Source organism: Phocoena sinus, chromosome 21 (genome assembly GCF_008692025.1).
Source record: "Phocoena sinus isolate mPhoSin1 chromosome 21, mPhoSin1.pri, whole genome shotgun sequence".
Taxonomy (NCBI): Eukaryota; Metazoa; Chordata; class Mammalia; order Artiodactyla; family Phocoenidae; genus Phocoena; species Phocoena sinus.
Genome location: NC_045783.1, coordinates 32,597,481 through 32,610,753, shown reverse-complemented (window position 1 = coordinate 32,610,753; position 13,273 = coordinate 32,597,481). Strand labels below are relative to the sequence as shown.

Below are 13,273 nucleotides of genomic sequence, written 5' to 3'. Positions count from 1 at the left end.
AAAAATTACAAAAAACAAAAAAAAACAAAGTCACCTCAAAACAGCTGTATCTCTGGTGGTGGCTTTGCTGTTTTCACATTCACCTTTTCACACCGATCTTTTTCACACTGATCTTTGCTGGTTATAATCATCACTAATATTTGCCCTGGGCTTCTGGGTTTTCTGGTGTTTTCGGAGCTCCTAACGCAGTATGAGATGTAAAGTAAAGGAGGCATGGTCAGAGTTTTCTTTCTACATAAAATTTCATGGTTTGAAGGGGTCTAGAGCCTAAATCGCCCAACTGCCTCACAAATTAAGGCCCTGAGGCTCAGAGAGACCGAGAGGTAGGTCCCTCTGCTTGGTCAGGCCGGAAAACTAGACTCCTAACATCACAGAGTTGATGTTATTACGGCACCATTCCCTTCCAGAAGCCAAGCTGGTTTTCCCTAAATAAAACTCACAATACTTAAGATTGTTCTGGAGTTAACCACTGGTACCAGGACTCTCAAATTAAACAGAGAATCTGCCTTGCCTGTGTTCAGGGTGGCAGCGTGGTCACCTGTCTCAGGAGCAGCGTGGCTCTGACCAGGATGGGGATGGGCCTGGCTGGCTGGTGTCAGCTGCTGGGCTCTTTCTTGGCCACTGGGATGCTTTGAGAGTGGGTCCCAGGAAGTAGCCTGGGCTGGTGCCCATTAGCCAACCCCTTCTGAAGCCCTGAATATGGACTTTGTCTGGCGGCCTCCATTCTGCTCCGAATGGACTAAAGCCAGTCATTTGGCAAAAATCAGCTCAGTGGCCGCCATTGTTCTTAAAGAGGCAGAGCTGAAAGGGCTGTGGGACTAATGTATTCTATTGTGCCCCTTGGGCTGGCCTCTGAGCGTGGGGAGAGGGCTGCATTCCACAGACGCCCCTCCCCCAGAGCTGGAGCTGCTCAGGCAGCCTTTGGGGCCATGGGTGCCTCACCTCCCAGGGAAAATCGGGGGGGGGTGGGGAGGCACCCCATCTGGAACCCCTCGGGTGGAAAGAAAGGGTCTTGAGAGCAGCCAGGAGCCCAGGAAGCGAGCCAGGGATGGGAGTGGAAAGGTGGGGAGCTTCCACAGAGCCAGGCACATCACCCTGGTGGTCCAGCCCTGTCTCCCTCACCCCCGCTCTGCAGGGCACAGTCACCAATCAAGCAGCCCCTTCTCCTCTGCAATCCATTTCCCATCAAGAACATTCCACCTCCGAGGACAAGAGGGGTCATCGGATTTGTTTTGAGCTGTCTACAGATCTCTGGTTCCAAGGTCAGTTATGCCCGAAGCAAGAGAAATATGATGTGTGAAAGATAAGGAGGGAAGGGCTTGGAGACGGAGAGCCTGGGCTGACACATTTATCATATATGCCCTTTTAAGCACAGAGAAGGGGTCTGTGTGAGTCTGGGGAGACTACCTCTGGTTCCCTGTGTTTTTGAAAAGCTGGGCCTCCATCCCAGGCTTCCCCTCACTTTGGAGGGCTAGACAGGACCTCAGCCAGGGGAGGAAGGAGGCAAGGCAGGGTGTGGTCCGCTGGTTTAGGTCTTTCCTAACAAGACAGAGGTTTGGAAGTGTGATTCCTCTGGACTTCAGCACCACCTGGTTCTTCCTCCCTGCCACCCCCTTTAATCTTTTACAAGTGTACTTATTCTCGTGACAGCAACCATTCAACCTTTGGGGGCAGTGTCACGAGGCTGAGAGCCTCCTTGTTTAGGATAGTCGGGGGTGGACAAAATGATGGCGGGGGGAGAGAGAGAGAGAGAGACTTGTCTCCCAGCTTGACAGAACGATGGACCTGAGGAAGATGGGGTCTCTGTGTGCTGCAAACCACAGTGGGGGTGAGGCGGGGTTCTGGGGGTCTTGTTCTGGGGCCGAGTTCCTAGCATGTCCCTTGGTTTCCCTGAGTTGCTGGACAATAGGTGGGCAGATGCAGCTCCAGGATAAAGCATGTTGTCCTGACAGAGTGTTGACAGCTCATCACTCACGCTCTTCCTACCACCACTCCCCCCAACTTTGCTCTGCATACACTGGCCCCCTCAGCCGTCTCTGATGTGTGTCTTTCTTTCCCATCTCTACGGTTTCAGGGGTCTGGGGGTACCTCTTAGAAGACCTCTCTTCCCCACAGGACCCAGCTCAGGCAAAGCTTATGTCAGGAGAAAAGAGAGGATGGAATCAACCCCCAATCTGAAATCCCCACTGATTATGAAGAGACAATTTCCTTGCAGTGGAGATGGAAATAAAACCCCCGATCTGGGACTGTGGGGGGGTTAAAATTATGCAGGATGCAGAGCACTTCATCCTCCAGAAAGAGTATTTTATTCTCCTGTCAAGGCGCCAATGATGATGGCAATAAAAGAAAACATAAGTGATAGTGGTCAGGATTATGTGGCAATTCAGGAAGTGGTCGCTTATATATTTATGGACCGACGTGGCTGGAAAACTCTTCACACCCAAGGAGTTCATGCAGAACTTGGAAAGCACTCCAAGGCTGAGAGGCTATACTTGGGAAGTTGTTACTGATGGAGCTTATACTGTGTTTTAAGCAGTTTAGTTAACAGACTACAGTTAAAAATCAAGAACAAAGGGGTCTGATGGACAAATTATGCTTTCCCGGGGGGTTGGGGATTATGGCTTTCTTGCAACACTGTAAGTGTTAGAAGGACCCATAAAAGGCCATGCTTGTCTAGTGACAGATATTAAATATGATACAGCTTGGAGCTGCTGGAAGATTACAGAAGCCTCCAGATGCACAGCTACTTATATTGCAGTGCGTGGGGCAGAAAGCGGGGTCTGTTTGCTCCTGGCTGCTGCAGTCAGCCTCAGAGGTGCCAAGGGGCAGCGCTTCGGTGCTGCCTGCCCTTTGCTTTGTAGCACCCCTGCAGCGCCGCTTCCTTTAGAAAAGAGAGTTGCCTGTCCACCCTTTCGGCCTGTGAGCTTGATTTCATCGCTGAAGGATTGTCTGAATGCTCTGTACTTGGCGTGGCTGACGAGCCTCTCCGTGACTTACTCTCCTCTTCTGAAAAGTGGGGATCCATAAGCCCCTTCCAGTTGATTGCTAAATCGCGGAATGCAGAGCAATGCGGGTGCCCGTGTGTCACAAATCCATTGACACCTAGAAATAGGTTGTTTTTGCAGCCATAGGAATTGAAACAGGAGAAAGACAAAGCAACTTCCTAGCCTTGGATGAGTTTCTTAGGATGGTACTGCTCAGTCTTAAATATGCATATTGGAACCTTGTTAAAATGCACATTCTGATTGAATACGTCCGGGGTGGGGCCTGAGATTCTGCATTTCTCACAAGATCCCAGAAGCTACTGATGCTGTTGGTCTGGGGACCACACTGTGAATAGTAATGTCCCAGGAGACAGTAAAAATTGGAATGTTCAGCCTTTGAGCTTCCTGTCTGCTGTGAGAGCTTCTAAATGAGAGACCTGTATCACTTAGGTTTGTTTCTAGCTGTATGAATGAGAAAACCCAAATGACTTTGGATTTCAACAAGTGAGGCAGAGAGATTGTAGGTCCCGCCCAACAGGAATTCCAAGGTAAGCCACTCAGGTCATTGCTTATGATCCAGGTTCTTTCCATCTTTCTATCCCTCCACTCTAGTGTGTGGGCCTTTATCTTCATGCTTGTGGTCTCGTGGTTGCAAGATGGCTGCTGTACTCCTTGGTATCACATCTGAATTCCAGGCAGGCAGAAGAGTGGAGGGAGGGTCAAGGTGCATGCCTTCTAAAGTTATCTGGATTTTTTTTTCCCCCCACTGCCCAGCTTGTGGGATCTTAGTTCCCCAACCAGGGATCGAACCCAGGCCCCCTGCAGTGGAAGCATGGAGTCCTAACCACTGGACCACCAGGGAATTTCCTAAGGCTGTCTGTTTTAAAATGCTTTCCAGGGTGCCCCAGTTACCAACCTGCACTTACTTCTTACTGCTCAGAGCTGGGTCCTAGGACCCATCTCATTCAGGGATCCCGTGTCTACAACATGGCAGGCAGTGGGCTGAGTACAGAAGATACAAGGACCGAAAGGATATAGCTTCTGTCCTCAAGAAGCTTCTGGACATGTAAACAAGCAAATAGTATTTGAGGAGGGCTGTTTGGATAGCCATGGTACACAGGGGCAGAGGACTGCCCTGGCCACTTCTAGCAGGGGGACCCTGGGGAGTGGGCAGCCAAGAGAAGATGGGGAGCTGAGCCTTGGGTACCGATTGGGAAGACAGCTGGCCTGATGCATTCTGGGAATGGTGCATCTTCTCACGCCTCTATGGGAACCGTCCCAGTGCTGGGATGAAGCTGGCACGCCTGTAGGGCTACACAGGTGGTTTCTGTCTGGCATGCAATCTGATCAGTTGTGCCATAATGGGTTTTAAATATTTTTAATATTCCCACCAGAAAGACCACGTAACTCTCAAGGTGTTCAGACCCTGAAGAGGACCATACACAGAACTCCTGCCTCACATCCTGGACCAGCTTTCACACAGCCCTCTTTCTCTCTCTCTCTCCCAGGTGTAGTGAGCCCCCCTTCTTTGCATGGCTCCCAATCTTTTCTCCCCTAGAGCATTTCTTCTGGGCATCCACATGCTGCCTGCACAGAGCACTGTAGTCTCCTCGGCAACCCAGGACAGGCCGGGTCACCCTTCCTTGCAGCAGTTCCAAAGCCCCCACTTCTGACCCCTGCAGGCACCCGCTACTCCATCCCACTCTTCCCTGGTTCTAGGACTCACAGGAAGACCCCTCATGTACCTGCCCACGCTTCAGACCTATCTCTCCATCGCTCCCTCTTTCAAAACCGCACTGCTGGTGGCAGTCCCACCACTCTGACGCTCCGGGTCTTCTTCTGAAAAATGGGAATAACGAACTGCTGTGCCAGCTCAGAGGCTTCTTGTGAGGTCCAAAGGCGATAATGCGGGTAGACTGCAAACTGGGAAAGACTGAAGAATGGCAGCTCACTACTGGGGCTAGGGGATAGGGACCGGGGGGCAGTGTGCCTGAGCCCAGGGGAGCAGGGCCTCTAGCACGCGTTGCGTTATTCAGGCGGAGGGAGACTAGGAGAGGAGACCCCCCCAGCCGTGGATGGAGATCAGCGGGTGAGCGCCTTCAAAGCGCATGTGTGGTCACCACACCTGACGGGTGCTCACTCATCCTCTCCCCGCACCTCGTTTATACCAAACCCATGAGAAAGGCGGCTCGCGGCTCCTTGGGGAATGTGTCCCCGTTGGCCTTCCCCACCCCATCCTCGGAAGCAATCCCAGCGATTTACGGGCCTCCGAAGCCTGTGTCACTTCACTTTCACTGCCTGGATCACCAGAGCGGGACTTTCCTAAAGAACCATTTTCTCTGCTCTGTGATGTCCAAGCAAAGCCCGGGGATCTGAGCCAGGACCTGGCATTAGGTCCCACCCTGCGGAGCCCTCTCCAGCTTCTCTTTGCCCCTCCTCCACTCCCCGGTGCTGTCAGAGGCTCCCAGGAACCCCGGCCTTCTGGGTACCAGACCCTGTTTTTTTTTTTTTTTTTTGCGGCACGCAAGTCTCTCACTATTGTGGCCTCTCCCGTTGTGGAGCACAGGCTCCGGACGCGCAGGCTCAGTGGCCACGGCTCACGGGCCCAGCCACTCCGCGGCATGTGGGGATCTTCCCGGACCGGGACACGAACCCGTGTCCCCTGTATCGGCAGGCGGACTCCCAAACCACTGAGCCACCAGGGAAGCTCCCAGACCCTGTTTTTAACAGGATTGTGTTAGGGTCAGTGCCCACGCAGGATTTGCAGGAAGTTCTGTTCTCCTCCGGAAGTCGGCCAGTACATTCACCAACTTGCCCACCTCCCATGCCCATCTGCAACTGAGCAGCCTACTTGGTGCAGGCCCTGGGGAGAGGTGAGTTGGATACGTGTCTGTCCCCAAGGCCGGATGTGAGGATCAAAAGGATGCAGGAGAAAGGCTCAACCCACCATTGCTGGCTCTGAGGATGGAGGAGGCGACCTGGAGCCAAGGTATGTGGGCAGCGTCCAGAAGCTGGAAACGGCGGAGAATCCCAGAGCCTCCCGGAGGGACGCAGCCCTGCTACCACCTTGATTGTAGCCCAGAGAGGCTTCTGACCTCCCAAGCTGTAAGATGATAATACATCTTACAACAGTCCCACACTCTGTTTACAGTCTTTGTATAAGGCGCTGAGGATCAGTTCCTCTGCAGATGGCGAAAACCATGTGAGTTATTCATTCTTACTTACTGCCTTTGTTCTCAGGAAACACAGCGTAAAATCGACGCTCAAGGGCATACCTCTCTTAGCCTGGGTCTTTCACACATCTGCCTCTCTCTACTACATATTTATGCATTTATCGGGGGGTGCAGAGCCTTATTGAGTACTTACTGTATGCCTGGCACCATGCTAGATGCTGGGGATGCAAGGCTAAAGGAGACAAAATAAGATCCTCCAAGAGCTCCCAGTTGTGTAAAAGACACCCCAAAGCAAGTAGTTATAAAAGGTCAACAGGAGGAGAGAGAGGTTAATCCGACTGGGGTGAAGGAGGGAGGTGATGGGCCGAGAGGCAGTCAGACAAGCCTGCTGGGGAGAAGCAATGCTAGAAAGATGAACAGGTGGGTTTGCCACATAAAATACAGGATGCCGATTTCAATTTAAATTTCAGATATACAAGAAATAATGTATAGTATAAGTATATTCCATGCAATATTTGGTATATACTTATACTAAAAAAATTTTTTTCTTGTTCATTTGAAATTCAAGTTTTACGGGGGCATCCTATAGTTTCATTTGCTAAACCTGGGAAGTTTATGAGCTGGAGTTTGTACGAAGGTGAAGGAGGGTGTTACTGACAAAACAACATGTGTAAGAGGGAGGGACTGGAGGGACATTGGAGGGCAAGATCTTGATATTCTTCTGGAGTCTGGGCTTTTTCCTGTGGACAATCAAAAAGTCTGTGAGGGTTTTAATCAGAGAACTAGCCCATTAGAGATTTTAAAAAGTTACATTAAAAATGTGTGTTTTCGTTCCTTCTTTTCTGGAAGGCGGTACGTAAATTCTACAATGTATGTACCTATAAATAAGGTAGTATATTCAAAATTGAATACAAATTGCCAAGCCCAGTTTGACGATGCCTCTTCTGGGGAGAGAGAGGGTGGGTCTATCTGAGCAGTGGGGCAGGCAAGGGCTGTGTGTCCGTGGCCTTGAGGTAGATTAGGGTGGGCACTAATGCTTGGGTGGCCTAGGGAGGAGAAATTACAGGGAGCAGAATTTCCCTCAGGAAAGGAAGAACATTCTCATGAAGTTGCCTGAACCTGGTGGCTGTGTCCCCAAGAAGTGAAAGGGTCCAGTGGTGGTGGCTTGGTGCTCAGCCAGCCCCATCAAGAATGGTGCAGAGGTTCGGGGACTTCCCTGGTGGTGCAGTGGTTAAGAATCCTCCTGCCAATGCAGGGGACATGGGTTCAAGCCCTGGTCCGGGAAGATCCCACATGCGGCGGAGCAACTAAACCTGTGCACCACAAATACTGAGCCTGTGAGCCACAACTACTGAGCCTGCGCTCTAGAGCCCGCGAGCCACAGCTACTGAAACCCGCGCTCTGCAACAAGAGAAGCCAGTGCAACGAGAAGCCCGCGCACTGCGACGAGGAGTAGCCCCTGCTTGCCGCAACTAGAAGACGCCCGCGCGCAGCAGCGAAGACCCAGCACAGCCATAGATAAATAAATAAATAAATTTATTTTCTAAAAAATGGTGCAGAGGTTCACCAATACTGTACTGGACACTTAAGAATGCATTTGGAGGGTAGCTCTTATGTTAAGTGTTCTTAGCACAGTAAAAAATGAATAAAAAGAAAGATGCAGAGGGGTGCTTGCCTGGGAGGAGGTGGAGCTGGACTATGCCTTTAACTCCAAATGTTTATGATTCTTCCCAGACATGCCCAACCCCAGACTGCAGGTCAGGCCAATTTTTTTTTTTTTTTTTTTTTTTGTGGTACGCAGGCATCTCACTGTTGTGGCCTCTCCTGTTGCGGAGCACAGGCTCCAGACGCGCAGGCCCAGCGGCCATGGCTCACGGGCCCAGCTGCTCCGCAGCATGTGGGATCTTCCCGGACTAGGGCATGAACCCGTGACCCCTGCATCGGCAGGCGGACTCCCAACCACTGCGCCACCAGGGAAGCCCCTAGGTCAGGCCAATTCTTGAGTCAGAGGGGATTGGGAACCTCTGGGCATTTGCACCTCCACAGAGGCGGAGCGGAAAAGAAGCTTGTCCAAGTGAGAACGTTTCTGTGCTTTGTGGTGTCTTGTATGGAATGCCATTTTAAACGTTGCAGACCGTAGAACACAGTTAGGACTGTGTGTCTCCCTGACACTGGATGTTGAGAATCCACATATTTTATTTCCTGAGGTAGCAGGGCAGGCATTAATAGCCCTGATTTACAGATGAGAACTCAGCGCAGAGAGTCAAGTGTGAGTCATCCAGCCTGTAAGGAGCAGAACTGGGGCCATACTCCGTATATCCTGGGTCTGAACGCAGACCCATCACCACCCAGCCACAGGCAGGAGACCCTCCGCCCTGCACCCTCGCTCCAGGATGATGGAGAGGATGCTGAGGGTACCTCTGGAGAGTGTCATCAAAATCACTGATGATATGACAATGAAACAGAATGGGAGAAACTGGCCGGAAAGGTCCATCCCGCAACCCTTGTTTTTTTGGAAGAGGTCAGGATGGAGCTCTGTGTGTAGGCGCCGGGGAGGCCCTGCAGTGACCCTGCGTAGCCTGACATTCAGCTTTTGGCGACCCGGGAGACTGAAGAATGTCTCCTTAAGCTGGAGCCATGAAGCAACAGGGAACACGCTTCCACGGTTTTTTTTGTTTTTTGTTTTTTAAATAAATTTATATATTTATTTTTGGCTGCGTTGGCTCTTCGCTGTTGCACGCGGGCTTTCTCTAGTTGCGGCGAGCGGGAGCTACTCTTTGTTGTGGTGCGCGGGCTTCTCATTGTGGTGGCTTCTCTTGTTGCGGAGCACGGGCTCTGGGCACGCAGGCTCAGTAGCTGTGGCGCACGGGCCTAGTTGCTCTGCGGCATGTGGGATCCTCCCGGACCAGGGCTCGAACCCGTGTCCCCTGCGTTGGCAGGCGGATTCTTAACCACTGTGCCACCAGGGAAGTCCCACTTCCACTTTTTTGAAACGAAAATCGCAAGTTTAAAGGTGTATTTTGCCCCTGTTCATTCAAGAAGGAAAGATGTGCCTGGTTCACAACTCCCATACTGGAGACCCCTGGTTTCTGAGAGCTCTGTCATGTCAATAACATGTTTAAAGAACCTTTGTTCTAGAACTTTCTCCTCCACACACACATTCTTGCCATTAGAGCAAGGGAGACTGGGCTTTGAAGTGCAAAGTTTTGACAATATGACAAAGCACACACACAAACCCAACAGCTGCATATGCAGCTCTAAAATATGAAGTGTTCGGGCTGCTCTGCCTGGCGCTGTTCTGGGGGAGGGGGAGGGGAGGAGGAGAAAGAAGAGATTGTGTTTATTCTTAAAAAGCAGTAGGTCAACTTAGGGTAAATATTCAGGTATCAAAAACAATGGCTAGGGCTTCCCTGGTGGCGCAGGGGCTGAGAGTCCGCCTGCCGCCGCAGGGTACGCGGGTTCGTGCCCCGGTCCGGGAAGATCCCACATGCCGCGGAGCGGCTGGGCCCGTGAGCCACGGCCGCTGGGCCTGCGCGTCCGGAGCCTGTGCTCCGCAACGGGAGGGGCCACAGCAGTGAGAGGCCCGCGTACCGGAAAAAAGAAAACAAACAAAAACAATAGCTAAAGTGTTTAAAATTTATTAGATTAACAAACTTGCTCAATTATATTATTTGATTTAATTTAAAATTTATTAACTGATAGCTGTTCCACATATTTTTTTAGAATTTATAATATTTGTACTGTTTCAGTAAATTTTCACCAGAGTTGTCTGCTCAGAGCTAATCATTTATTCAATTTTCCACTTACCCTCTGAATATCTGGATTTAGAAATCATTACATCTCTTGTTATATATGAGATGACCTTATAAAAATTAGTGCTAGCTTCCTCCTCAATTTCAAGAAAATCAAGACATTTTCTTTAAAGACATTTTAAAAGATTACCTGGGCAGTCACGCTCAGTGCAGTTCCAAACTCCATGGGCACTGATTGGTGGTGGGCAGTCATTCTCCAAAATCCTAGGTGTGAGTTAAAGTCTGTCAGTGGGACAGACTTGAGCCTTTCCTTTCCAGCTGGGCCTTGAGAGGAGCCAGAAATGCACTGAGTTTAGGATTCTGGGGTCTTACATCCACACTCCCTGTATTTCTCAGGACAGTCATGTCCCTGGCTTGCCCCAAGAGGCCTCTCGCTAAGGCCATTTGTGGGTGATCAATGAGAAACAGCAAGACCTAGGCTAGGCCCTCCCATGAACGGATTTGTGAGATTTACTCCAGACTCGAGACACCCCCACCCCCACCCCGCCCCAGGACTGGTGGAGGTGTAGTCACTTGGACTAGTTTCCAGAATTTTCATGGTGGGCAGACCCAAGTCCTCCCACCATTTGGGGAAACAGTGCAAACATGAGTGAGAGCTGGGCAAAGCCTGGATCCAGAGGTGACAGGATGTTATCTGCTAACACAACTCTTTGCAATGAGTGCGTAAACAGACACATTTGTCTTGGGACTGAGGGCCTGCCTGGAGGAGAGAAAAGGACCCCTACCAAACTGCATTTTTCTCTAACTGCCCCTTGAATTGAGTCACAGTTGCCTGGTTTCCTGAGGTCTATTCTGTGTCTGTGAAGAATGTCTTCCCCAGCTTCTGGGGCTGAGCATTACCAATTGTTTAGGGATTAACCCTTTGCCACCCAACGTCTTGCTCTCCCGCCATCTCTTTGCCTCCACGCTTCCCCTCTCGCGTTAATGCACCTTTCATTAGCTTAGAAATGACAGAGAAGGTGACCATTGGCAGTTGCTTCCTGTGTGCACAGTGGAATCACCATCTTGTTAGGGGCACCAGGGCTTTAAGAAAATAGCCTCGCTTCTTCAGAAACTCTAGTCGTTTGACTTGGAATGTGTCCATCAAGAAATTTGGTCTGCAGAATCTAAAGCAAGCTTCCCCAGAGCTTTACAAACAAGCTGGCCCAGCAAGGCAGCGCCTCCTCCGGTGTCTGCCTTGAGCCTGGAGCTCTGTGGCCATTTGCCACCTGGGGTGGTGCCACACTGCTCAGATGTGGTCTGCAGCATTCTTGGCCGCCCTCCACCCCACATTTCAGGACACAAGCAGTGTGGAGACCCAGTTAACCTCCGGAACTGCTGTTGCTGTCTTCTGCCCCTGGGGTCAGTTGTGGTCACACTACAGGTCCCTGAAGCTTGAGCCTCCCTCTCAGGGTCCCGTTTGAAACATACAAAGAATCCCCAGGAGCTCTGAGGTGGCAGTGGCAGAGGGACTTCATTTCCCGGGGGGGCTGGATGGGAAGGATGGGCTGTTTCTGCTAAGACTTCCCTCTTGCCTCCTGCTTTAATGGAACCCCTGGTTTTTGACTTGAAGTTCCTGGGCCAGCTCTGAATGTAGCATGTGTGCCTGAGTGATGGACTTGATATTTACACAAGCCACGCTGATAAGTGCACATGTGTTTTTAATGTTTTGGCTTTCTAGACCACAAACATGTCAATGTGCATATGCGTGCACACACAGACGTGCTCTTGGGCTGGGCCTTGAGTAGGGCTCTTTTTTTTTTCTTCTTCTTTTTCTTTTTTTAAACTGTTCTCGCAAAGTTAACACCTTTGTTAGCACCCTTTCCTGCCTCACTGCCTCCGGGTTGTCGGAGGGCCGTCATCCGGTTATCCCACCTGGAAAGGCGCTGCCTTTTTAAGCCAGCAAACAGCCCGACGACACCTTCGCCTGGCCCTTGCGGGAGCCGAGCCCCACGGGCTGGGGATTGAAAAGCAGACCTCCTTCGCCACAGCCTTCCTGAGCCCCGGTCTGTCGGAAACGGCCCATCTTGTCTGCAGCCACAGAGAACAACACCGAGGAGGTGGGCTGCTGCATAAAGTTAGGGAAAACTGTTTGAAAAAAAAAAAAAGTCTTGATTATCTCATGGACTTGCAAGTACTGTTAAGGTTCCTTACTTTCCTGCCCTCTGACTCAAGTTAACAGCAGCATTAAACATCGTCTTTACCCACCGCACGCTTCTCTTCGTCCCCAGTCTCTCTTCCTTTTTTTTTTTCTTCTTTTTCTCGTTTTCCCCCCTTCTTCCTTCCTTTATTTATTTTTTGGTTTTGTTTTTTAAGGGGTGTTGACCTGCGCTGAGTTCTAGGGAGCCGACCCCTCCCGCCCGCGAGCCGATTGGCCGGCCACGCGGGTGACTGACGGACGGGCCCGGAGCGCTCGCGGCGGCCGGCGCTGATTGGCCGGCGCGGCTCGGAGGGCTCGGCCGCGGGAGCGCCGGACACTCGGGTCCCGCCGCCTCGGGAGCCGGGCCGCACTCGGGCCGCGCGCTCGCCTCCCCGCGCGAGCTCCCCAGGGTCGCCCCGCCAGCGCCTGGCGCGGGTGCGGACGGCGCCTTTTGTGCCCGGGGGCTCCTGGAAGTTCGCGGCGGGACGCGCGCGGGGAGGCGGCCGAGGACGCCCCGCGTCGCAGGGGCCGGGGCGCCGAGCATGGGCGGCGGGCGCTGGGCCGCGGCGGGCGCGCTGCTGGCGCTGGCCGCCGGGCTCCTGGCCGCGGGCTCGGCCAGCGAGTACGACTACGTGAGCTTCCAGTCGGACGTCGGCGCGTACCAGAGCGGGCGTTTCTACACCAAGCCGCCGCAGTGCGTGGACATCCCGGTGGACCTGCGGCTGTGCCACACCGTGGGCTACAAGAGGATGGTGTTGCCCAACCTGCTGGAGCACGAGACCATGGCCGAGGTGAAGCAGCAGGCCAGCAGCTGGGTGCCCCTGCTCAACAAGAACTGCCACATCGGCACCCAGGTCTTCCTCTGCTCGCTCTTCGCGCCCGTCTGCCTGGACCGGCCCATCTACCCGTGCCGCTGGCTCTGCGAGGCCGTGCGAGACTCGTGCGAGCCCGTCATGCAGTTCTTCGGCTTCTACTGGCCCGAGATGCTCAAGTGCGACAAGTTCCCCGAGGGCGACGTCTGCATCGCCATGACCCCGCCCAACGCCACCGAGGCCTCCAAGCCCCAAGGTGAGGCGGGGGGTTCCCGGGGCTGTCCGCGCTGCGCCCCGGGACTGGGGACGTGCTCTCGGCCGTGCCCGACCGCCTTGAGAGCTACCGGCCCGTCCGAGGTGGTGCCCGGCGGGG

General features: G+C 52.5%; 1 protein-coding gene across 1 annotated transcript in view; it reads left to right on the top strand.

Annotated features, from left to right (window-relative positions):
* The first annotated feature begins 12,441 nt into the window (after window positions 1–12,441).
* The window catches only part of SFRP1 (secreted frizzled related protein 1), a 43,268-nt gene continuing 42,436 nt past the window's right edge, over window positions 12,442–13,273 (top strand). Inside the window, exon 1 of the mRNA XM_032618545.1 lies at window positions 12,442–13,156. Coding sequence (XP_032474436.1) covers window positions 12,631–13,156 — 526 coding nt within the window. The 5' untranslated portion in view covers window positions 12,442–12,630. The remainder of the gene's footprint in view (window positions 13,157–13,273) is intronic.